The sequence below is a fragment of the Ornithorhynchus anatinus genome, chromosome 14, assembly GCF_004115215.2.
Source record: "Ornithorhynchus anatinus isolate Pmale09 chromosome 14, mOrnAna1.pri.v4, whole genome shotgun sequence".
Classification (NCBI taxonomy): domain Eukaryota; kingdom Metazoa; phylum Chordata; class Mammalia; order Monotremata; family Ornithorhynchidae; genus Ornithorhynchus; species Ornithorhynchus anatinus.
Window position 1 is genome coordinate 21,853,162 of NC_041741.1, and position 25,612 is coordinate 21,878,773.

At 45.9% G+C, this 25,612-nt stretch overlaps 1 protein-coding gene across 1 annotated transcript in view; it reads right to left on the reverse strand.

Annotated features, from left to right (window-relative positions):
- CAPS2 (calcyphosine 2) overlaps nucleotides 1–25,612 on the reverse strand; it is a 116,214-nt gene that overhangs the window by 76,366 nt on the left and 14,236 nt on the right. The window contains exons 2-5 of the mRNA XM_029078551.2: nucleotides 7,999–8,100; nucleotides 5,556–5,602; nucleotides 4,441–4,486; nucleotides 3,346–3,471 (exon numbers count right to left, since the gene is read on the reverse strand). Coding sequence (XP_028934384.1) covers nucleotides 3,346–3,471; nucleotides 4,441–4,486; nucleotides 5,556–5,602; nucleotides 7,999–8,079 — 300 coding nt within the window. The 5' untranslated portion in view covers nucleotides 8,080–8,100. The remainder of the gene's footprint in view (nucleotides 1–3,345; nucleotides 3,472–4,440; nucleotides 4,487–5,555; nucleotides 5,603–7,998; nucleotides 8,101–25,612) is intronic.

A 25,612-nucleotide genomic window follows, 5' to 3' on the forward strand; every position in this document is an offset into this window, starting at 1 on the left:
ACTTGAAATGGACAAGGTCGGCCTGATGTTTAGATTTCCGCCAGCAGTGTTCAGAGGTTTGAGCATAAGAGTGAAGGAGGGAGACAGTGCAGATGACCCAGGGCTGTGGATTAGTGGTATGAGAGCGACAAGAGATAGGGGAGCAAATGAGTTGAGTTGAGGAGAGAGGGTAATGTTGAAGTGCATATATTTGGTCATCATGAATGGGTAGGTTGGGTACAGAGGCTAGGAAGTGTGTGATGCACTGAGCGAGTTGGATGGGGTCAAGAGATCGGAGGTCTCTATTGGGGAGTGGTACAGATTTATGGGGAGGAGAAGTGTGGGAGAGGAGGCAAGTGAGAAGGTTGTGGTCAGTGAGACAGATTTCAGAGTTGGTGAGGGTAGATATTGTACTGTGGCTAGAGATGATGCGATCGAGTGTCTGTACAAGTTGGAGGGTGAGGGAGGTGGGGTGGAGCAGATCGGTGGAGCTGAGGAGTGATAGAAGGCGGGCGGCAGAGGAGTCACTGGGGACATCTATAATAATAATAATGTTGGTATTTGTTAAGCACTTACTATGTGCAGAGCACTGTTCTAAGTGCTGGGGTAGATACAGGGTAATCAGGTTGTCCCACATGAGACTCACAGTCTTCATCCCCATTTTACAGAGTAGGGAACTGTGGCACAGAGAAGTTAAGTGACTTGCCCACAGTCACATAGCTGACAAGTGGCAGAGCTAGGATTTGAACCCATGACCTCTGACTCCCAAGCTCGGGCTCTTTCCACTGAGCCACGCTGCTTCCCCATGTATGTGGATGTTGAGGTCTCCAAGGATCAAAGTGAGCATGGAAATCCAAGTAGAGATGCACTGAAGGCAGGAGGAAATGTGAGACTGCAGAGAAGGACAGAGATCAGGGCTGTAGATGTAGATTTAGATATAGATGTAGATTTGGGAATCATCCGCATAGTGGTGAGAGTTGAAGCCATGTGAGCAAATGAGTTCTTCCATGGAGTGGGTGTAGGTGGAGAACAGAAGGGAACCCAACACTGAACCTTGAGGAACACCCACAATTAGGAGGTGGAAGGCAGAGGAGAAGATTGCAAAACAGACTGAAAATGAGTGGTTAGAGAGATAGAAGGAGAACCAGCAGAGAACAGTGTCAGTGAAGTCGAGGTTGGATATTGTTTCCAGGAGAAATAGGTGGTCAACAGTGTTGAAGGCAACTGAGAGGTTGAGGAGGATTAAGATGGAGTAGGGGCCACTGGATGTGGCAAGGTTATTGGTAACCTTGGAGAGGGCAGTTTCCATGGAGTGAAAGGGGCCTAAACCAGATGGAGGAAGTCAAATAGAGAATTGGAGAAGAGGAAGAAAGCAGCAGGATAATAACTCGCTTGAGGAGTTTCAATCAATCAATCATATCTAGTGAGGGCTTATGTTGTATAGAGCACTGCACTAAGCATTTGGGTGAGCACAACATTATAGAGTTGGTAGACATGTTCCCTACCCACAAAGAGGTCAAAGTCTAAAGCGGAAGAGAGACATTAAAATAAATTATGGATATGTACATGAGTGTTGGGGGGTGTTGTGTTCAAATTGTGCAAGGGCAACATAGAAGTGAGAGGAAGTCAGGGAGATGAGAACTCCATTGGAAAAGGCCTCTTGGACGAGATATGATTTTAAGAAGGGAGAGTGATGATCTGTTGGATATGAAGCGGGAGGGACTACCATGACAGAGGCAAGACATAGGCACAGGGTTGGCTGCGAAACAGAGGAGATTGAGTTACAGTGAGTAGGCTGGTGTTGGAAAAGTGAGCATACTAAGTTGCAGTAGGAAATCAACAAGGCAAGATAGCAGGTCCAAGGTGATTGAGTGCTTCTGTTTGATGCAGAGGTGGATGGACAACCCCTGGAGGTTTCTGAGGAGTGGGGACACATGAATTGAACTTTTTTTTAGAAATTGGCTGGACAACAGAGTGAAGTATGAACTGGAGTTCATTCCGGGGAGAGAGAGGAAGGAGGGAGGTCAGCAAGAAGGCTGATATAGTGCTCAGTGTGGGATACGATAAGTGGTAGTAGTTTGAAAGGAGAGGAAAGGGCAGATTTTAGCAATGCTGTGCAAAGAGAACTGACAGGATTTGGTGACAGATTGAATATGGGGATTGAACTGAGAGGAGCTGGAGATAACACCAAAGGTACGGGTGTGCGAGACAGAAAAGATGGTAGTTCTGCCTACAGTGATGGGAAAGTCATGGGGAGGACAAGGTTTGGGTGGGAAGATGACAAGTTCTGTTTTGGACATGTAAAGTTTGAGATTTCGGTGGGACAACCAGATAGAGATGTCCTGAAGGTATGAGAAAGGATAATAATGTTGGTATTTGTTAAGCGCTTACTATGTGATGAGCACTGTTCTAAGTGCTGGGGTAGATACAGCATAATCAGATTGTCCCACGTGAGGCTCACAGTCTTAATCCCCATTTTACAGATGAGGTAACTGAGGCCCAGAGAAATTAAGTGACTTGCCCACAGTCACACAGGTGACAAGTAGCAGAGCCGGGATTCGAAGCTATGAGCTCTGACTCCCAAGCCCGTGATCTTTCCACTGAGCCATGGATGAGACTGCAGAAGAGAAAGATCAAGACTGGAGATGCAGGTTTGGGAATCATCCCCACGGAGATTGTAGTTGAAGCCTTGGGAGTGAATGAGTTCTCCAAGGGGGTGGGTGTGAATGGAGGGGAATCACAGTTGAGCCTTGAGGGACTCCCACAGTTAGTGGATGGGAAGCAGAGGAATGGCCAGCAAGAGAGATTGAAAATGAGCGTCCAGAGAGATAACAGAACCAGGAGTGGTCAGAGTCAGTGAAGACAAGGTTAGATAACGTTTCCTGGAGAAGAGGGAGAGAAATTTGGAGGAATGGTCGAAAGGAGGTGAGGTGATAATGGAGCCAGAGGTCAAGGGAAGGCTTATTTAGGATGGGGTTACGTGAACATATTTGAAAGCATTGGGGGAAAAGCCATTAGGAAGTGAATGGTTGAAAATGATGGTCAGGAAGGGGAAATGGCACGAAGGGATGGGGTCTGAGGTGCAGATGATGAACTCTGAGAGGGGGCGGGAAATCTTCTGACATGTGCTGGGAAAGACAAGAGAGTCGAAGTAGGGGTAGAAGGAGAGAGGGGCTGGAGAGGAGCAGAAAAGGTTTTAGGGAGATCCACACCTGGTGGTTTCAATTTTCTTCAATAAAGTATGTGCCAGGTCATTAGGGGCAAGAGATGGGGGTCAGAGGGTTTGAGGAGGGAGTTAAATACAAAAAGTTAAACCCACAGAGTGCTCCATTCATGCTATTAATATTGATGGTGATACATACTAACCTTTTCCTTCTGATGTTCTTGAGCAGGAGGGGTTTGTACTGGAGTGCACAAACCAATAGCCAAACGTGGAAGTGGAGAACCGATATAAGAGTATGCTGGACTGAATGGAATATTGGGGATTTCGTCCTAAAATAAAATAAGAATAAATATCTTTCAGTCCAGATGACATTGCTCTAAGACAAAAGACAATACATTTTAGTATTCAACCTACTATCAAATCCTACCATTTCTTCCTAACACAGCGTCTCCCCCATCCGTTCTTCCCTCTCCACCCCAGTACAAGTTTTGGCCATAAAATTGCAGCTTGTCCTCGGAGCGTTACTCAGCACACAGCTCTTCACTCCCTCAAAACCTCCACTGGACTCCCATGTCCCCCTGCATTCAACACAAATTCAAAATTGGCTAGAAAGCTCTCCACCATCTCACTCCACCTCATATAGGTGCTCTCTTCACCTGCTAGTCCCCAGGTCACTCTCTTGGAGTCTCCCAATAATAATAATGTTGGTATTTGTTAAGTGCTTACTATGTGCAAAGCACTGTTCTAAGCCCTGGGGGGGATACAAAGTGATCAGGTTGTCCCATGTGGGGCTCACATTCTTCATCCCCATGTTACGGATGAGGTAACTGAGGCCCAGAGAAGTTAAGTGACTTGCCCAAAGTCACACCAGCTGACAGCTGGTGGAGCCGGGATTAGAACCCACGACCTCTGACTCCCAAGTCCATGCTCTTTCCACTAACCTCCTAACTATACCCTTCTCTCAATTCTGCATTCCCTTTGTTCACACGGTTCCCCTGGCTTGGAATGCCTTTAACAAACCTTCCCCATTTCCTTAGTACTCCAGGTTGAAGAAATTTCTCTGCCACTTAACTATTTATTGGCTTATATCCATCCTCAGAACTCGAGTGGACATTTTCATTCAGATGTCCATTCATTAATTTGTATCACTTTATTTGAAAATATCTTATTGGCTGACTTCCTCACTAAAAGGATCCTTTTAGGTAGGTATCATGTAACATCTCGGTTTTTGCTCTTCCCAGGTGCACTGCATTCAGGGGTTGCTCACTAAATGCTATTACTACTTCTAGTTGAGTTACCTCATCATCAGACTCTCCCAGTTTCCCCAAATCAAGGTACGGCACACTGAAGGAGAAAAACAAAACACGTTAGTCATAATTAAAAAAATAAATGTAATAATAATGTTGGTATTTGTTAAGCGCTTACTATGTGCAGAGCACTGTTCTAAGCGCTGGGGGAGATACAGGGTAATCAGGTTGTCCCACGTGAGGCTCACAGTTAATCCCCATTTTACAGATGAGTTAACTGAGGCACAGAGAAGTTAAGTGACTTGCCCACAGTCACACAGCTGACAAGTGGCAGAGCCGGAAGTCGAACCCATGACTATGTACTATCATTGGACTGGACAGACCAATAGGCAAGTGCCCTGCCTCCTTGTAAACAATTTTCACGAGGTCAGAAACTGAATTTAGACCAGTAGAATACATTCTTATGGACTTTTTTGGATATCTGGATTCCAAATCTAAATTTGCTGTCATTGCTCCACATCTGTGAAGAGGCTGTGAAGAGGCTGTACTTCTGCTTCTTGAGAAGCAGCGTGGCGCAGTGGAAAGAGCACGGGCTTTGGAGTCAGGGCTCATGAGTTCGAATCCCAGCTCTGCCACTTGTCGGCTGTGTGACTGTGGGCGAGTCACTTCACTTCTCTGTGCCTCAGTTCCCTCATCTGTAAAATGGGGATGAAGACTGTGAGCCCCACGTGGGACAACCCAATTCCCCCATGTCTACCCCAGCGCTTAGAACAGTGCTCTGCACATAGTAAGCGCTTAACAAATACCAACATTATTATTATTATTATTATTACCTATCTCTGGCCTTTACTTTTAAGATAAAACCTTGATTTTTATGTTCCAGAATTCTTTAACCCATTTGGGAATACTTCAGAACATAAAAGATGTTACAATTGTTGAGACCAGTAAATGCTAATAAAGAGCAATTGAACATAAATACAAAGTGTACTCAAGTGGAGACACAAAATGAAACTCATGTTATATCTTTACTAAATAATGACGTTTTCTGTAGAAATACAATAAAACTATATAATTGAAAAACTAAATCATCAGGTTAGAATTTGCTTGAGTAGGATTTGCAAATTCTCTATCTGTCAACAACAAAAACTTTAAAAGAGTGGACTTACTCAGCAGGGCGAGGGGTTTGAGTAATCCATGATTTGTAACGCCATCCCTTGGTTTGGGGGAGAAAAAAAATCCATTCATTAAGATCAACTTTTGGATCTAAAAATGCCATATCATCTCTAGACTGTAAGCTCCTTTAATAGGGATGTCTTCTAACTCTGTACTCTTCCAAGTGCTTAGTACAGTGCTCTGCATACAGTAAGGAGTCAATAAATACCACTGATTCTTGGGCTGAGTGCTTGATCAGTCTAGAACTAATAGAATGAATAACATCTATACTATACTATACACTGCAGCAAAACCATACATCTGGCCTTCTGAGACTGATGGGCCATCAAATTTCCAAGCTATTAAATTCCACTCTTCTCCACATCACTTCCCAAAAGTGATGCTTTCGCCATGACTAGGATCAGGTTCTCCTTGTTTTTCTCCTCAGCTTCATTACTTCTATCATGACCACACTCATTCCAGTTCTCTCTGCCCGCCCATCCTTGTTTTTCCTCTCAATACCACTGAGATTACTTCCAAAGGATATTTCCCCAGACCACGCTCACTCCCAAATAAGACTCTGTGACCTCCAATGTCTAGATTCCACCCCCACATTTCCATCTCTACTATGAGATTCCAATTCAATTATTCATAACACCAAGAGAGTCAATATTTTCAGATATTTATATGTAACATGACATTTTCTGAATATGGCCAATTGGGTGATATACAGAAAGCACACAAAAGAACAGCTACAAGATGGAAAAAATAAATCATATTCCAGTAGTTCTCCCACAGCTATTTATGAGGCTTAAAAGAGAACCATGAATAATACTAGAAATTCCCAGTCATTGGAAAATGTGTTTACGTTTAGGAATACCTGAAAAAAAAAAAAAGGTTTACAGAGGCTGAAAAGATTTAGTAGAACTTGGCACTTCATTCATTCAATCATATTTATTGAGCGTTTACTGTGTGCAGAGCACTGTACTAAGCACTTGGAAAGTACAATTCAGCAACAGATAGAGACAATCCCTAATGAGCAGAGGGAGGGAGTAGGGGCGATGGGGAGGGGAGGAGGAGCAGAGGGAAAGGGAGGGTTCAATCTGGGAAGGCCTCCTGGAGGAGGTGAGCTCTCAATAGGGCTTTGAAGAGGGGAAGAGAGTTAGTTTGGAGGATAGGAGGAGGGAGGGCATTCCAGGTCAGCAGTAGGACCTGGGCCAGGGGTCGACAGCGGGACAGGCGCGAATGAGGCAGGGGGAGGAAGTTAATAATAATAATAATGTTGGTATTTGTTAAGAGCTTACTATGTGCCGAGCACTGTTCTAAGCACTGGGGTAGACACAGGGGAATCAGGTTGTCCCACGTGGGGCTCACAGTCTTAATCCCCATTTTACAGATGAGAGAACTGAGGCCCAGAGAAGTTAAGTGACTCGCCCACAGTCACACAGCCAACAAGTGGCAGAGCTGGGATTCGAACTCATGAGCCCTGACTCCAAAGCCCGTGCTCTTTCCACTGAGCCACGCTGCTTCTCTGTTAGTGGCAGAGGAGGAGCAGAGTGTGCGGGCTGGGCTGTAGAAGGAGAGAAGGGAGGTGAGGTTGGAGGGGACAAGGTGATGGAGACCTTTGAAGCCAAGAGTGAGGAGTTTTTGCTTCCTGCGAAGGTTGATAGGCAACCACTGGAGATTTTTGAGGAGTGACATTCCCAGAATTTTTCTGTAGAGAGATAATCCGGGCAGCAGAGTGAAGTATAGATTAAAGCGGAGAGAGACAGGAGGATGGGAGATCAGAAAGGAGGCTGATGCAGTAATCCAGTCAGGATATTATGAGAGATTGTATCAACAAGGTAGCAGTTTGGGTGGAGAGGAAAGGGCGGATCTTGGCGATGTTGTGAAGGTGAGACCGGCAGGTTTTGGTGATGGATTGGATGTGTTGGGTGAATGAGAGAGCAGAGGCAAGAATGACACCGAGGTTGTGGGCATAGGAACAACAATCCTGGAGAAATGGAGCCACAAATTGAAACACAAATTCTACTGCTTATATTTGCCTAGATTTCCTTCTTTAAGCGTGTATGATATAAAATGAAATGAGACAGTTACAAAAGTGTCATGATGCCTGTGGCCTAACAGAAATAATTTTTGAAAAGTTACTACATGCTATTGCTAGCCTAAACAATCGTGATTAATAAATTTATTAAGAAAAAATATTTTATGATAACTTTGAAACACAGAATGAGAAAAGTCCTTCATTTTGGGCTTTTCGACATTTGATTGTTTCCTACGTTGCTTTTCTGCCCATGAAAACGTAATTTAAAATCTTAAGTCCCTGAGCTATTACTGAAGTCTACAGAAACAATAATCAACATTCCCACAATAGAAAACCAAAAGAGTTGCATGAATATATAGATGTTTATGTGTGTATGTGTATATATAGACAGATAGATCGAGAGAAATATGTACTTGCGTAGGCTTCTTTGTCAAAGATGACTGCTGAATTTGCCCTCTGGGGGATGCAGCAACTCCCTTAATCTCCAAATTCATTCCAACGAATCTTGCCGTAAACTAAAAAATCAGGAAAGAGAGCATATAAAAATTTCCATTTTCTAAACATTTATCCTACTTAACCTAATTTGTGAAAAGGATCACATATCCTGCAATGGGCCAACTCTTCCTCTTTAAATTGGCTTTCCTATTGTTTCGCTCTGCTTTTCTGGGTTTATTTAAAAATAAGAATCTAATTCTTCCAGGGCCAAAAATAAACTGAGCACTTTGGGAGAAGCATCCACTCGAACATCCAAGAGTCCTTTGGATGCACTGTGCGTATGCTGAGTGACCCACTGAATGGTCCTTTCATTTTATGTTTGATTCTCACATCTTCTTGAGGGTTGTTCAAGAGAATTTGTGTGTGCTTTGAAATGATCTTCTAGAGCAATTTCACCAAATCACTTCAGTGCAATACAGTCAAGTGGTGAGTTAAGATCACAATGTGTCCTTGTGAACACAATGCTTATTATATTGCACTTTCTCTGCATGGAAAACATTAGGAGAACAGAGATGATAGGATACCCATTTTAGCTCTACAATAATCTAAAACGGGGTAGCCAGAAACAGGGAGAACAGGAAAAAAACGTTGAAGTGATACAGTAGTGGACAGTGGGAGCCAGGTCCAGATGACCTTGCTGTGGTCCGAAATTGAGCATCAGTCTTTAAGAAATGGGATGAAACTAATGAGGTGTCAAAGGTTCATGTTATACAGGGTTGATACCGATTTGTAGGATTTATTTTTATTCAGCTAACATCAGTGTTAAATGAAGATTAGACGGATATATGCACTATTAATGGTGTGGTCTGGCCTGCTCAAAAACATTCATTTTGGACTCTTTATTCTGTCTCAGCCGAACATGATCCTGGGAGTCAGAAGGTCATGGGTTCTTCATGGTGCTTCTTAGAGAAGTAGCATGGCTCAGTGGAAAGAGCCCGAGCTTGGGAGTCAGAGGTCATGGGTTCTAATTCCGGCTCCACCACTTGCCAGCTGTGTGACTTTGGGCAAGTCACTTAACTTCTCTGTGCTGCAGTTATCTCATCTGTAAAATGGGGATGAAAACTGTGAGCCCCACGTGGGACAACCTGATCACCTTGTATCGCTCCCAGCACTTAGAACAGTGCTTTGCACATAGTAGCACTTAACAAATACCCTTATTATTATTATCATTATTATTATTATTATCCCACAGCAGACAGCTGGCAGGGCTGGGCTGAGAACCATTCATTCACTTATTCGATCGTATTTATTGAGACCTTACTGTGTGCAGAGCACTGTACTAAACGCTTGGAAAAGTACAATAAGCAATAAAAAGGGAGACGATCCCTGTCCACACCTAACAGCGGGAGACAGACAGCAATATAAATAAACAGACATGTTTCCTGATGCCCAGGCCCGAGCTCATTCCACCAGGCCATGCTGCTCTCCCATGGATTTTTTCCCCAGCGCTTGGCCCAGAGTAAATGCGATCTTGGCCGCAGCCGCTCCCTGCCCGGCTGGGGACCCCCACACTCTCAGGGATAGACTCTTAGAGGGGCACGGCTTAATGGAAACAGCCCGGGCTCAGGCGTTGGTCGTGACTTCTAATCCCAGCTCCGTCACTTATCAGCTGTGGGACTTCAGCCAAGTCGCTTCACTTCTCTGTGCTTCGGTGACCTCCTCTGTAAAATGGGGGTGAAGACCGGGAGCCCCAGGGGGGGCAACCTGATGACCTTGTCTCTCCTCCAGGGCTCAGAATGGTGCTTGGCAGAGTAAGTGCTTAAGAAATACCATTATTATTATGATTACTATTATCAATAAGGGCTGCGGGGTCAACAGGACTCACGGGGAGGATTGAACTGCCTCCACTGGACCCCCCCACCGCGCTGCTCCCTGTGCCCAGGGGCTGGGGGGTAAGGGAGGAGGCTGCCAAAGGAAAAGGAGGGCGAGGCGCAACGGAATGAGACTGGAGGGGGTCTCTCCTGGGGCTGAGGCCTCCCCAAGCGGCAACAGGCAGGCCCAGGGGCGGCAGGGCCAGCTTGCCGCTGGAATGGGGGCAACCCCATCACCTCTTTCTGCCTACGGGGGGTCCCCCCCACCAGGGTCTCCTCCTCCCTAGGGCCATGGAGGTTCCTGTGTCTTGGCGGCGGATTGACCTCTGGGACTGAACGAGGCCCCGCCTCGGCCTGCCTTCCCTTCTCCTCCACCAGCACCTTTGGAGCCCTGCTGGAGCCCCACAAGTGGAAGGCACCGGCCCTGCCCAGCTCAACCAAGGCCTTCCTATCTTCCCTCCCAAACCCTGTCCTCTCCCTGCCCATCACTGGGCAGGGATTGTCTCTATCTGTTGCCGAATTGTACATTCCAAGGCTTAGAACAGTGCTCTGCACATAGTAAGTGCTCAGTAGATACTATTGAATGAATGAATCCCCTCACTGTGGAAGGCACTACCATCCTTCCCCCTCACAGGCCCACAATCTTGGTCTCATCCTTGACTCCACTCTCTCATTCTCCCCACACATACAAACCGTCACCAAAACCTGCTGGTCCCTCCCCCACCAAATCGCCATTCTTTCAATAGTATTTATTGAGTGCTTACTATTCATTCAATAGTATTTATTGAGCACTTACTGTGTGAGGAGCACTGTACTAAGCGCTTGAGATCCTCCCTTTCCTCTCCATCCAAAGTGCTGCCATATTAGTACAATCACTCATCCTACCCTATCTTGATGATGTTGTCTTGTTTGGTTTTGTTCTGTTTTGCTTTGCTGTCCGTTTCCCCCATTTAGACTGTGAGCCCGTTATTGGGCAGGGGTTGTCTCTATCTGTTGCCAAATTGTACATTCCAAGTGCTTAGTAGTGTGCAGAGCATATTGTGTGTAGAGTGCTCTGCACATAGTAAGCGCTCAATACGCTTAATGAATCCCGCCTGGACGACTGCATCAGCGTCCTTTCTGACCTCCCCACCTCCTGCCTCTCCCCACTTCAGTCCATCCTTCACTCCACTGCCCAGTTTATCTCTCTGCCCGCCCCCGCCACTTGTCTGCCAAGTGACCTTGGGCAAGTCACTTCACTTCTCTGTGCCTCAGTTACCTCATCTGTACACTTGTCTGCTGGGTGACCTTGGGCAAGTAGCAACTTCTCTTGCAAGTGTCACTTCCCTTGCCTCAGTTACCTCATCTGTAAAATGGGGATGAAGACTGTGAGCCCCACATGGGGTAACCTGATTATTCGTATCTACCCCAGCACTCAGAACAGCGCTTGGCACATAGTAAGCGCTTAACAAATGCCATCATCATTATTATAGTTATTCTTATTTCTACAGAAAAGTTCAGGAGTTCCTCCTCAGCCCGCCAACGTCCCTGCACCCCAAAGCATCCCGAACATTCCAAACATCCGGAACCCACAGCCTGGGAATTTGAAGGGAGGCATGACGAACACGGGGCTCAGATGCAAGTTCCCTGGGTGACTTTCCCACCCACAGACTCTCTCTAGGCCTCTCACACCCTTCCCCCTTTGAGGCGGTAGCTTGGAGACTACTCATTATTTGAATTATAGTTATTCAAATAACTATAACCTTTTCCTCTCTCGCTCTCTCCTCCTCCTCGCCCTTTCGGAAACGTGGCTCGCTCCCGAAGACATGGTCTCCGCCGCCGCTCTCTCCAGCGGCGGCCTCTCCTTCTCCCACTCCCCCAGACTCACCAGTAAGGGAGGAGGCATCGGCTTCCTCCTCTCGCCCCGTTGCCGCTTCCACACTATCCCTCCTCCCCCCTCCCTCTCCTTCCCCTCCTTCGAAGCCCATATCATTCGCCTCTACCATCCTCTCCAGTTACTTGTCGCTGTCATCTACCGCCCTCCCGGTCCCACCTCTGACTTCTTCAACCACCTTGACCCCTTTCTCACCTTCCTTCTCTCCTTCTCTCTGCCCACTCTGATCCTTGGAGACTTCAACATCCATATGGATGTACCCGACGACTCCTCTGCCGCCCGCCCGCTATCCCTCCTCGACTCTGCCGACCTCCTCCTCCACTGTACCACGCCCACTCACCGACTCGGTCACACCCTCGATCTCGTCATCTCCTACCGCTGCACTATCTCCTCCCTCACCAACTCTGAAATCCCTCTCTCTGACCATAATCTTCTCACCTGCCTCATCTCTCACACTCCCTCCCGCTGCAAATCTTCACTACGGCCCCACAGAGACCTCCGCTCTCTCGATCCCATCCGTCTTTCCAATAGCATCTCTCCTTACCTTGCCGCCCTGTCCTCTCTTCCCACTCTCGACGATCAGGTCTTCGCTCTCAACTCCACCCTCTCTACTCATCTCGACTCTCTCGCCCCCCTTTCCCTCCACCGCTCTCACTCCACTAACCCACAGCCCTGGATCACCTCCTCTGTCCACCTCCTACGCTCCTATACTCGAGCTGCTGAGCGCTGCTGGCGAAAGTCCAAGCACCAAGCCGACCTCACACACTTCAAATTTATCCTTTCCTGCCTTAACTCTGCCCTCTCCTCCGCCAGGCAAAACTTCTTCTCCTCCCTCATCGACACCCATGTCCGTCACCCCCGCCGATTGTTCCGGACCTTTAACTCTCTCCTTAGGCTCCCTGTTCCTCCCCCTCCCCCATCTCTCACCTCCAATGATCTGGCCACCTATTTCCTCACGAAAATCAACACAATCAGGTCTGAGCTCCCCAAAGTCACCCCTCCGCCTCTCCCCTCCCCCCCCACCAACCCTCTCCCCTACTTTCCCATCCTTCCCTGCAGTATCCTCAGAGGAGATCTCCTCCCTCCTCGCAAGTGCCACCCCCTCCACCTGCGCCTCGGACCCCATTCCCTCTCACCTTATTAAAACCATCGCCCCTGCCCTCCTACCTTCCTTAACTTCTATTTTTAACCACTCAATCTCCAATGGCTCCTTCCCGGCTGCCTTCAAACATGCCCACGTCTCCCCCATCCTAAAAAAACCCGCTCTCGACCCCACTTCCCCCTCCAGTTATCGCCCTATCTCCCTACTACCCTTCCTTTCCAAAATCCTAGAACGAGTCGTCTACAATTGATACTTAGAATTCCTTAACTCCCATTCTCTCCTAGACCCCCTCCAATTTGGCTTCCGTCCCCTCCACTCTACCGAGACTGCTCTCTCTAAGGTCACCCGTGACCTCCTTCTTGCCAAATCCAATGGCTCCTACTCCATTCTAATCCTCCTTGACCTCTCTGCTGCCTTTGACACTGTCGACCATCCCCTCCTCCTCCATACCTTATCTCACCTTGGCTTCACGGACTCTGTCCTCTCCTGGTTCTCCTCTTACCTCTCTGGCCTGTCATTCTCGGTCTCCTTCGCTGGAGCCTCCTCCCCCTCCCATCCTTTAACTGTTGGAGTTCCTCAAGGGTCAGTTCTTGGTCCTCTTCTGTTCTCCATTTACACTCACTCCCTCGGTAAACTCATTCGCTCTCACGGCTTTGACTACCATCTCTACGCAGATGACACGCAGATCTACATCTCCTCCCCTGTCCTCTCCCCCTCCCTTCAGGCTCGCATCTCCTCCTGCCTCCGGGACGTCTCCACCTGGATGTCGGCCCGCCACCTAAAACTCAACATGAGCAAGACTGAGCTCCTCATCTTCCCTCCCAAACCCGGTCCTCTCCCAGACTTCTCTATCACCGTGGATGGCACGACCATCCTTCCCGTCTCTCAAGCCCGCAATCTCGGTGTCATCCTTGACTCGTCTCTCTCGTTCACCCCACACATCCTATCCGTTACCGAGACCTGCCGGTTTCACCTTTACAATATCGCCAAGATCCGCCCTTTCCTCTCCACCCTAACGGCTACCTTACTGTTACAGGCTCTCGTTATATCCCAGCTAGACTACTGTGTCAGCCTTCTCTCTGACCTCCCTTCCTCCTCTCTTGCCCCGCTCCAGTCTATTCTTCACTCCGCTGCCCGGCTCATCTTCCTGCAGAAACGATCTGGGCATGTCACTCCCCTTCTTAAACACCTCCAGTGGTTGCCTATCAACCTCCACTCCAAACGAAAGCTCCTCACTCTAGGCTTCAAGGCTCTCCATCACCTTGCCCCTTCCTACCTCTCCTCCCTTCTCTCTTTCTACCACCCACCCCGCACGCTCCGCTCCTCCGCCGCCCACCTCCTCACCGTCCCTTGGTCTTGCCTATCCCGCCGTCGACCCCTGGGCCACGTCCTCCCGCGGTCCTGGAACGCCCTCCGTCCTCACCTCCGCCAAACTGATTCTCTTCCCCTCTTCAAAACCCTACTTAAAACTCACCTCCTCCAAGAGGCCTTCCCAGACTGAGCTCCTCTTCTCCCTCTACTCCCTCCGCCAACCCCCTTCACCTCTCCGCAGCTAAACCCCCTTTTTCCCCTTTTCCCTCTGCTCCTCCACCTCTCCCTTCCCATCCCCACAGCACTGTACTCGCCCACTCAACTGTATATATTTTCATTACCCTATTTATTTTGTTAATGAATTGTACATCGCCTTGATTCTATTTAGTTGTCATTGTTTTTACGAGATGTTCTTCCCCTCGACTCTATTTATTGCCATTGTTCTTGTCTGTCCATCTCCCCCGATTAGACTGTAAGCCCGTCAAACGGCAGGGACTGTCTCTATCTGTTGCCGACTTGTTCATCCCAAGCGCTTAGTACAGTGCTCTGCACATAGTAAGCACTCAATAAATACTATTGAATGAATGAATTAATGAATTATTATTATTCCTCATTATTGGTATAGGACATTGAGTTCCCTGATTTCCCTGATCATATCTATAATTTATTTATATTAATGTCTGTCTCCCTACCCCTAGACCGTAAGCTCACTGTGGGCAGGGAATGTGTCTGTGTATCATTAGAGTGTACTCTCCCAAGTATGGTGCTCTGCACGCAGTAAGTGCTCAATAAATACTATTGACTGATTGTCTGACTCAAAAATCTCGAGCCATTGCCTATCCACCTCCGTATCAAACAAAAACTCCTTACAGTTGGCTTCCAAGCTCTCAGTACTTTGCCTACAGCTGGGAAATAGGAAGCTTGAAGGAAAACCCTCTTGGATACACAATGGTATTTCTCAAATACCCCTACAATGGGCTCATGGAGCAGCAGAGGATTTTGAAACAGCCACAGAGTGTGGTAGCAGAGGCAGAAACTGATCAAAATAAATAAGTAAGACACCCAAAGTCCCAGACACATAATTATTACGAGAGAATCTGAGGAACACAAAAATACAGTAAGAGTATCTTTGTGTTCTTCCTGAATCACAGGGTGGATTCTGACCAAACTGCAGCCCCGCAGATCTGATCTCTGCAATGCAGAGAACAACACAAAGACCTTTATACCATGTTTATTGCTCATAAAACAGCAGGTTCAGTCCTGTTCAGCCTGTTCTATGCTATCATTCTCACAGATGCAATGAGAAATCTACAAGCTTGTATCAAAAACATTTCTGATCCATTGGGAAACTTCCAACTCAGCAGGTTAAGAACAAGTCACTTCACTTCTCTGAGCCTCAGTTCCCTCATTTGTAAAATGGTGATTGAGTCTGTGAGCCCCACGTAGGACAGGGACTATGTCAACACGATTTTCTCGTATCCACCCCAGCATTTAGTACAGTGCCTGCTGCACAGGAAGCGCATACTAGCAAATACCACAGTTATTATTACTATTATCACCAATAGTCTTTGAGGCTGTGGTTCAGGAACTACTGTGAGCAGGTGACTGTGTTCTAGGGGCACATATAATAATAATCATTAATAATAATTATGGTATTTGTTAAGGGCTTACTTTCTGCCAGGCACTGCTCTAAGTAATCAGATTGGACACAGTCCATGTCTCTCATGGGGCTTGCAGTCTTAAACCCCATTTTACAGGTGACGTCACCGAGCACAGAGAATTAAGTGACTCGCCCAAGGTCACACAGCAGATAAGTGGCAGAACTGGGAATAGAACCCATGAATTCTGACTCCCAGGCCCGTACTCTACTCACTATGCCATGTTGCTTCCCTTATGCAAGTAGGCATGCTGCTAATTATGAATTGCTTTGCAGATGAAGCTTAGCACTGTGGTGTGAGCATAAATCTGAAGAAAGCAGAAGTCATATACCAGCCAACACTTGGGAAACCCTACATACAACAAAAGATTTTCATTGTCAACACAGAACTAGTGACTGAATTCTGCCTCCTATGCTGTGCGTTGCCTAACAAGTGTCATGAATAACTAAAGAGTGAGCAGAATAAAGGAGGCCAGTATGGGCCTTCCAAAGCCTGCAAGACAGAACATGGAAGCAACAGGGTCCATATTCATTCAATAGTATTTATTGAGCGCTTACTATGTGCAGAGCACTGTACTAAGCGCTTGGGATGAACAAGTCGGCAACAGATAGAGACAGTCCCTGCTGTTTGACGGGCTTACAGTCTAATCGGGGGAGACGGACAGACAAGAACAATGGCACTAAACAGCGTCAATGGGAAGAACATCTCGTAAAAACAATGGCAGCTAAATAGAATCAAGGCGATGTACAATTCATTAACAAAATAAATAGGGTAACGAAAATATATACAGTTGAGCGGACGGGTACAGTGCTGTGGGGATGGGAAGGGAGAGGTGGAGGAGCAGAGGGAAAAGGGGAAAATGAGGCTATAGCTGCGGAGAGGTAAAGGGGGGATGGCAGAGGGAGTAGAGGGGGAAGAGGAGCTCAGTCTGGGAAGGCCTCTTGGAGGAGGTGATTTTTAAGTAAGGTTTTGAAGAGGGAAAGAGAATCAGTTTGGCGGAGGTGAGGAGGGAGGGCGTTCCAGGACCGCGGGAGGACGTGACCCAGGGGTCGACGGCGGGATAGGCGAGACCGAGGGACGGCGAGGAGGTGGGCGGCAGAGGAGCGGAGCGTGCGGGGTGGGCGGTAGAAAGAGAGAAGGGAGGAGAGGTAGGAAGGGGCAAGGTGATGGAGAGCCTTGAAGCCTAGAGTGAGGAGTTTTTGTTTGGAGCGGAGGTCGATAGGCAACCACTGGAGTTGTTTAAGAAGGGGAGTGACATGCCCAGATCGTTTCTGCAGGAAGATGAGCCGGGCAGCGGAGTGAAGAATAGACCGGAGCGGGGCGAGAGAGGAGGAAGGGAGGTCAGAGAGAAGGCTGACACAGTAGTCTAGCCGGGATATAACGAGAGCCCGTAATAGTAAGGTAGCCGTTTGGGTGGAGAGGAAAGGGCAGATCTTGGCGATATTGTAGAGATGAATTTGAAGGTCAGTCAAAGGTATTTATTGAGCCCTTACTGTGTGCAGAACACTAAACAAAGCATTTGGGAGGACATAATATGACCAAGATGATAGATGGGTTCCCTGTCCACAAGGGGCCTAGCTTGTTGAAGAGTCTTCCCTCCTCTTTGGCTGTGGAAACCAGACCACCTCCACAAGACCTACCCATCCTCTAGAAAAGTTTTACCAGCATCACCACTGAACCCTACCCATCTCTGCTGCATCCTCCCCATAGATTCCAAGCTCCATGTGGGCAAGGGATTAGGCAAGGGATCTTAGCTACTAATTCTATTGTATTGGAGATTCCCAAGCACTTAGTACAGAACTCTGCACACAGCTCAATTAATACCACCGATCAGTTGACTGATTGGGCAGGACAGATGAGGAGAATGGATGATAGACATCAGGATATTCAAGCAGCCGAAGACTAGGAAACTGAAAGGGGGCATATGCGCCCCAGAGGTCAGCATCAATCAATCAATCAATCAGGTGTACTTACTGAGCTCTTACCATGTGCAGAACACTATACTAAGCACTTGGGAGAGTTCAATAAAGCAGAATTAGTAGTCACATTCCCTGCCAGAGCAGGTTTACAGTCTAGAGGATGGGAAGACAGACATGAAGATAAGAAAATATTGAAGCACAGGCTCCAGCTGTATGGCAGAGCAGTGCCCTCTTGGGAAATCAAGTCTGGTGGACTGAAATCAGGAGCAGGGCTGTTCTCTCAGAGCCAAGACTTTATAAATGCTGAGATATTAGGAGAGAGAGTCAAAAAGCAGGTAGGTCCAATTTGAGGGAACTACATTTGTGCAGAAAGCCTCTATTCCTTTTTGTAAACAAGGCAGGAGAGTGTGTCAAGCCTATAGCCCTCCTTTCAGCCTCATTTGGGTGTATGGATAGCACTCAATGTCAATAGTGTTATTTTCAAATTCAGAGGACACATGTGTGTTGTGGGGGTGCAACTGCTTATGTATAAAATCAATGATATTTGAGTGCACAGTAGTGTGCAGAGCACTGTACTAAACACTTGGGAGAGTACAAAATGAAAGAGTTGGTAGATATGATCCCTGCTTGTAACCTTACGGTCTAGGTACCTTGAATGTTTCACAGGCTTCTAAGAGTTGATCATTTTAAATAGAATCATTCTCCAAAATGTTGTAGTGTCCACATATAAAGCCATTAAAGAGTCTCCTGCGAGAACTACTTGATCCCTACCCCTACTTTACTTTAAGCATCTTCTTTCTTGGGCAAAACCAAGGAAAAATCTTTCTTAAAGGATGGTGATCTTGTAACATAGAGATCCTGTCATACATTTCTTTTTTTTGGTCTGTGCAGTGGAAGGGTCCCAGAAAGAATTGGATAGTCCTGGGATCCTTCCCAAGATTTTGAAACACAAAATCAATCAATGTGCAGAGTACTGTAGTAAGTGCTTGGTAGAGAACAATACAAAGTATTTTTGATCAATCAAGATATTTATTAAGTACTTATCTTGACTTCAGCATTATTTTAAGTACTTGGGGCAATTTAATTAAATAGAATTGATAGACATATTCCCTGGCTACAAGAAGTTTATAGTCTAGAAGGGAAGACAGTACTTATGAACAAATCTATAACTTATTTTAATGTCTAAGTACTGTGGGACTGAGGGTGGGATGCATATCAAGTTCTTATTTATTTAGTCACTGAATTATATTTATTGAGCACTTCCTATGTGTGTATCACTGTACTAAGCATTTGGGAGAGTACAATATAACAATGAACAGACACATTCCCTGCCCAAAACAAACAGGGGAGACAGACACTAAAATAAATAAATAAATTACAAATATGTACATAAGTGCCATGGGACTGGGAGGGAGGGATGAATGAAGAGAGCAAGTCTGGGGTGATGCAGAAGAGAGGGAGAAGAGGAAAGTAGGGTTCAATCAGGGAAGGCCAGGGCAGAGGTAGGATGTAGATGAGAGCTCGTTGGAGAGATCGAACAGATCGAGAGGATGTAGATGAGAGCTCGCTGGCGAGATCGACCAGATCGAGGTACAATGAGAAGATTAGCATTAGAGGAGAGAAGTGTGCAGGCTGTATTGTAGTAGGAGACTAGTAAGGTGAGGTAAGAGGGGGCAGAGTGATGGAGTGCTTTAAAGCCAATGGTGAGGAGTTTTTGATGTGGAGATGGGTGGGCAACCACTGGAGTTTTTCGAAGAGTGGGGAAGCAGGTCCTGAACGTTTCTGTAGCAAAATGATCCAGGCAGCAGAGTGAACTGTGGACTGGAGTGGGGAGAGACAGGAGGCTGGGAGGTGAGTAAAAAGGCTGATACATTAATCAAGGCAGGGTAGGATAAGTGATTGGATTAATGTGGTAGCAGTTTGGATGGAGAAGAGAGGGCTGATTTTTGCAAAGCTGTGAAGATGGAATCGACAGGATTTAATGATGGATTGAATGTGTGGGCTGAATTGGTGAGAGGAGTCAAGGATAACACCAAGGTTACAGGCTTGTAAGACAGGAAGGATGGTGGTACCCGTCTACAATCTTTGGAAAGTTAGGGGAAGGAGAAGGTTTGAGTAAGGAAATAAGAAGTATTGTTTTAAACATATTAAGTTTGAGGTGACAGGAGGACATCCAAGTAGAGATGTCTTGAAGGCAGGAGAAAATGTGAGACTGCAGAGAGGAAGACAGATCCGGGCTGAAGATGTAGATTTGCGTATCATCCACACAGAGGTGGTAGTTGAAGCCATGAGAGCTAATGAGTTCTCCAAGAGAGTGGGAGTAGATGGAGAATAGAAGGGGACCCAGAAATGAATCTTGAGGCAACTCAGAAGGGACAGGGTATAGGAAAATGAGATATTAGTCAGGGATGGGCTCTTAGAGGAGATGAGGTTTTAGTAGGGCTTTGAAGGTAGGGAGAGTGATGGCCTGTTGAGTGATGAAGGAGGAGGGAATTCCCAGTCAGAGGTGGAATGTGGGTGAGGGGTTGGGAGCCAGATAGATGAGATGAGTAGGGTGATGTTAGAGGAGTAATAATTCTGGTCTGGGTTGCAGTAGGACATCATCAAGGTAAGGTAGAAGGGGGAGAGCTGATTGAGTGCCAGTGAAAATCACTGGCTTAGAGGGTCTGGATAGGAGAAGAAGTCAGGGGGAATTTTGGAAGACATTTGTAGGTGGAGAAGCACCATCAATACGGAATGTAAATTTCTAATTCATAACACTGCCAAGATTGATCTGTGGAAGGAAAGGATCAGTGACCTTGAAGATCCAGGATTGGCCAAAGCCTCTGTTTTCCGATGAATCAATAGACATAAATCCAATATTGTGGGATCAGAGGAATAGAGCATATCAGCAGATTTATAGGGCAGGGGCATTGAGAATCTGTATTAGAATTATTTCTTCATTGCCCTTCTGCCATTCTGATAATAGATCAGTCAACATCACAATGACAAGACTTTGTCAAGAGACTTTGCCGAGAACCTTTGTCAGCTACTGTGTTGCTTTTATTTTGATCATAAACAAGGTTGTTGCTGCCAGTTCATCTCTGAAGGATAATTAGTGTTCGGTCAAATCCAGAAGCACCTTCCAAGTCTCTTGAGGGCATATGAGCATATTAAAATATTACGGTCCAAGATAGATTTGGAGTTAATAGGTAATTAGGATAAAAACCCCATTCCTCATGGCATGGGAACCCGCTTCCACAATGCCCCCTAAATGGAGCCTCTCAACCTGATGCCCAAAGAGGGAGAAGATTCAGTACAGGTTACAATCGATCGATGGTACATACGGAGTGCTTACTGTGTACTAAGTACTTGTAAAAGTACAATCCTATAGAGTTGGTAGATTTGATCCCTGCCTCAAAGAGCTTACAGTCTACAAGAGAAGATAGATATTAAAATACAGTAAGGATAGGGGAGAGAGTAGAGGTGAATGATCCCATTGCTCATTTGTTAAGTGCTTACTATGTACCAGGCAGTGCTCTAAACCCTGGAGTAGATACAAAGTAATCAGGTTGGACACAGTCTGTGTCCCCCATGGGGCTTGCAGTCTTAAACCCCATTTTAGAGGTGAGGTTACCAAGCACAGAGAATGAAGTGACTTGCCCAAAGGTCACACAGCAAATGTTTAGAACCCAGGTCCTTCTGACTCCTAGGCCCGTGCTCTATCCACTCGTCTGGCTGCTTGTAGCCTAAAGGGTGGTTGGATAGCCCCTTGCCCCTCTGCCCCCATTCCAGTTTCCTTTTTCCTCCTCACGGGCTCCAGCTGCCTGATCTCAACCCATTTCAACTATAGGGCAGGGGCATTGGGAATCTATGTTAGAATTATTCCTTCATTGCCCTTCTGCCATTCAGGTAATAGATCTGTCAATATCACAGCTCAGGTCAACTTCTCTTCTTCAGGTGATCAGAGTCTTTTCCTCAACAGCTGGTCTTCCATCCATTTGACACGCTGGGCCTTTCATCTTACACTCAGCCCTTGATGGTGTTGCATTTTAATTGACTGTATTCCTGACCCCTTCTTTACAACCTGGCTTTCCACCTTACATGCTGTAGCGATAATAGGGTCCTACAGGACCCTGCATTTAAGAGTTCCCCCACTTTTGAACTTAATCTCCTTTTCCTACTGAGGTCATGTGCTCCCAGTAACATCTGTTATGAACAATATATGCTTTCGCAGCTCCAAAAATGAATATTTTAGTAAAATACTTTCATTAGTTTTTTGCTGACGTAACAAGATCAAAAGAAGCAACTAAATCAACTCCTCCCTAGAAACCATTCTACCCTAAAGCAAAGTTTGGAATTGGAAACCTGCATATATAAAACCATATTTCAAAAGTTTGTTTTTTTCTTTGCTGATTTGAATAGGTAGATACTATAAAGGTTCAGAACTTCAGAAGTTCAGATGACTGTACCTCTTAAAAAGTTATTTTTATAGTATTTTACAATTACATATTTGTCACCTGCATTTTATATATTAATGTGCAGTCTGCCTTATTTGAAAGTTTCTAGAGAACGGGAAACCTACCTTTTTATCTTGTTTTGCATATTATTCATTTAAAAATATATATATTTTTGGCATCTCTTTTTAGCAGGCAGAGTGACAGGGACTAGATTTTACTGGCAAAGTGGAATGGAGAACCGTTACCTTTGTTTTATCCAAAGCGTTAGATTCTCTGGTACCACAGGTTGGCTGCCAACACATTTATCCACTGACACAGCCGACAAGTTGGGGAGATGGGATTAGAACCCACGACCCCTGACTCCCAAGCCCGTGCTCTTTCCACTAAGCCACGCTGCTTCTCAAATACTAGAAGAGAATACAGAGGAGTGTATTACACAAATGGGAGTTGCTTAGTATTCATCTTAGTGAGATTAATTCTATATGACCTTAAAGTACCAATATATGACTGTACTGTAAACAGGTCCAGTATGTAGAGGGTGGGATTTCAGGGGACCTATACATGTAGATGCCAAGTTATAATAAAGCAGTGGGGGCCATGTTGGACCCTGGTAGAATGTACACCTCCTCCCCTGCAACCTCCTTGGAATATTACTGACGATAGCTGTTTTTATACCCTTCCCACTTTGGCACAGCCAGGACTGCTGAGAGCTCAAGGAGACAGCCATGAGGCCAATATCAATAACTTACTGCTATTCTCCTTGTGAGTGAGTGTTCTGAATATACCATTTAATGCCTTCCTCTTGTGCTTGTTCTTCCCCTCTGCCTCCTCTATATTTTGAGGCCCTGTGGGCTCAGGATCATATCTGAATCAAAATCAAAATTCCTGGTTTTCTCCTGAGTAGCTATTAGAGTACTTGGCATACCGTAAATTTGCTATTAATAAATAGCCTTACTGCTGCTGGTAGTTTTTGTTTTGTTTTTAAATGAGTTTTTTTAGTGCTTACTAGGCTCCAAGCAGTGGGGTAGATACAAGAGAATCAGATTGGACACAATTCCTATCCCTCACAGTCAAAGTAACCAAGAGAACATTTTGGAACCTTTTCCAGATGAGGAATCTGAGGCACAGAAGTTAAGTGACCTGCCCAGAGTTTCACAGCAGACAAATGGCAGGTCCAGGAGTAGAACCCAGGGCCTCTGACTCCCAGGTTCATGTTCTTCCCACTAGGCCAAGCTATTTCCCTGTGGCTGAGAAAGGGCTGCTGTTTAGCTGCACTTTCTTAGCGGCCCAGCGTGAACCCTGTCAACATGTTAGCAGGACTGATCGACAAAACATGCATTTGGAGGGAACAGCCCAGATACCAAGGGGAAATAAGGGAAGTAGGAAAATCATACTTAGTTAAATTCATTACGGAGAAGGCACTAGATCGCCATTCCCCAGATACTCTGGTGTGAGATTTTCCTAAAGGAGAGGTGGAGCCACTTGTTCTCTTCTTTTCCTACTAAGCACTCAATAAGTACTATAGATTGACTGGTGGATTGATTGATAATCCTGGTATGTGTTAAGCGTTTGCTATGTGCCAAGCACTGAAATTAGCACTGGGAAGGTAACAATACAATTATGTCAAACACAGTCCTGCTTCTATGTTGGGCATAACCTTGGGGAAGATCTTTCCATGAACTGGGAATTTACTCTATTACTTATCACTGCTATTACTAATAATAATGGTATTTTTAAGTGCTTATTGTGCACAGGCACTAGGGTAAGCACTAAGCACTAGGGTAGATACAAGGTAATTGGGTTGGACACAGTTCCTGTCCCACATAGGGCTCACGGTTTTAATCCCCATTTTACAGATGAGGTAACTGAGGCACTGAGAAGTTAAGTGACTTGCCCAAGGTCACACAGCAGACAAATGGCAGAGCCAGGATTAGAACCCAGGTTCTTCGACTCCCAGGCCTGTTCTCTCTCCAATAAGTCAAGCTGCTACTTCTTAGAAACTTGTCGATCTAAAACTGCTTGTTTTTCAAAGAAGTGTGTCTTATTAGAAGAGTTGGAGTTGGAGTTACCATTATAAGTGTAGTTTGGAATTTTGCTGTAGCTTCTTTACAGCTGTTTCCCTTCCTGCATTTTGGAATGAAATCCCACTGTGTTCTTCAGTTCTGATTATTTGGAGTGTATATTGGGAATGCGAATTTCTCTCACAATCCTGTCACAAAAACTTTGGTGGAACAGCTGGCTCATTCCCTCCTTACTGTGAGTCTGTCGATGCTGACCATACTGTGAAACATTTGCAGAGCCTTGCAGTGTGGCACAGCACTGTGGGGGAGGGGTGGGCAAGAATCAGGACTCTGGGGTACTTCTTGCCCAGTTTAACCTAGTGGTTAAGGCCGTTCTGTTGGCAGATTGCCCTTTGTCACCCAGAGAATTCAATCTATCAAACGATCAGTCTGTTGATCAATCATTGGTATTTATTGAGTACTTACTGTGAGCAGAGCTCCGTACTGAAAGCTTGGGAGAGTACGAGACAACAGAAATCCTGATGCCACCAGACTCCAACCTGATTACACTGTACTTCACAGGGAAACCTCAGGACAGTTTTTAGAGGCCAGAGAAGCTAGTGGTCTCAGGAGAGGGAAACAGTACAAAGTGGCCAGTACCTGTGGAGATTGGCTTGGGAACAATAGATTGCGGGGCCACTCAGAAGACCCACATCCCGGCAAAATTTCCAGGCAAAAACAATTGTGCTTGCATTACTTCATTTAGTCCTTTTAGTCCTTTTAGCTGATTAATTGAGTGGAACCAAAAAAAGAACAAATCTTTCTATCATTAGGTAACTAATGAAGTGGATTTTCCAACGGTTATTTTAAAAAGTAGATTCTGAAAACATTTTTTAAACCACCAATATGATTGCCTCATGCATACTTAGCTTCTGTGAAAATGGTTTGGCGAAGATCCCCGTGAGGAAAATATTTTCTAACGATAGTCCTGAGGATATGCCAGATAGATGTACATTCATCATTCCTCAAGGAAGATCTATAAAAGGTTTTGACCTTGTCCTTTGAGAGTAGCCAAGATTCAAGTCTCATTAGGATTTTGGCTACTGAGCTCTTATAATTAACACAGGATCAATAGTAAAGGCGTGTCCAAAATGGAACTCCTCATCTTCCCACCCAAACCCTGTCCTCCCACTGACCTTCCCATCACTGTAGACAATACCACCATCCTCCCTGTCTCACAAGCTTCAAACCTTGGCCTTATTGTCAACTCATCTCTCTTATTCAACCCACATATTCAGTCTGTCGCCAAATCTCGTCGGCTCTACCTTTACAACATTGCTAAAATCCGTCCTTTCCTCACCATCCAAACTGCTACTGTGCTGATCCAAGCACTCCTCCCATCCCGCCTTGATTACTGTA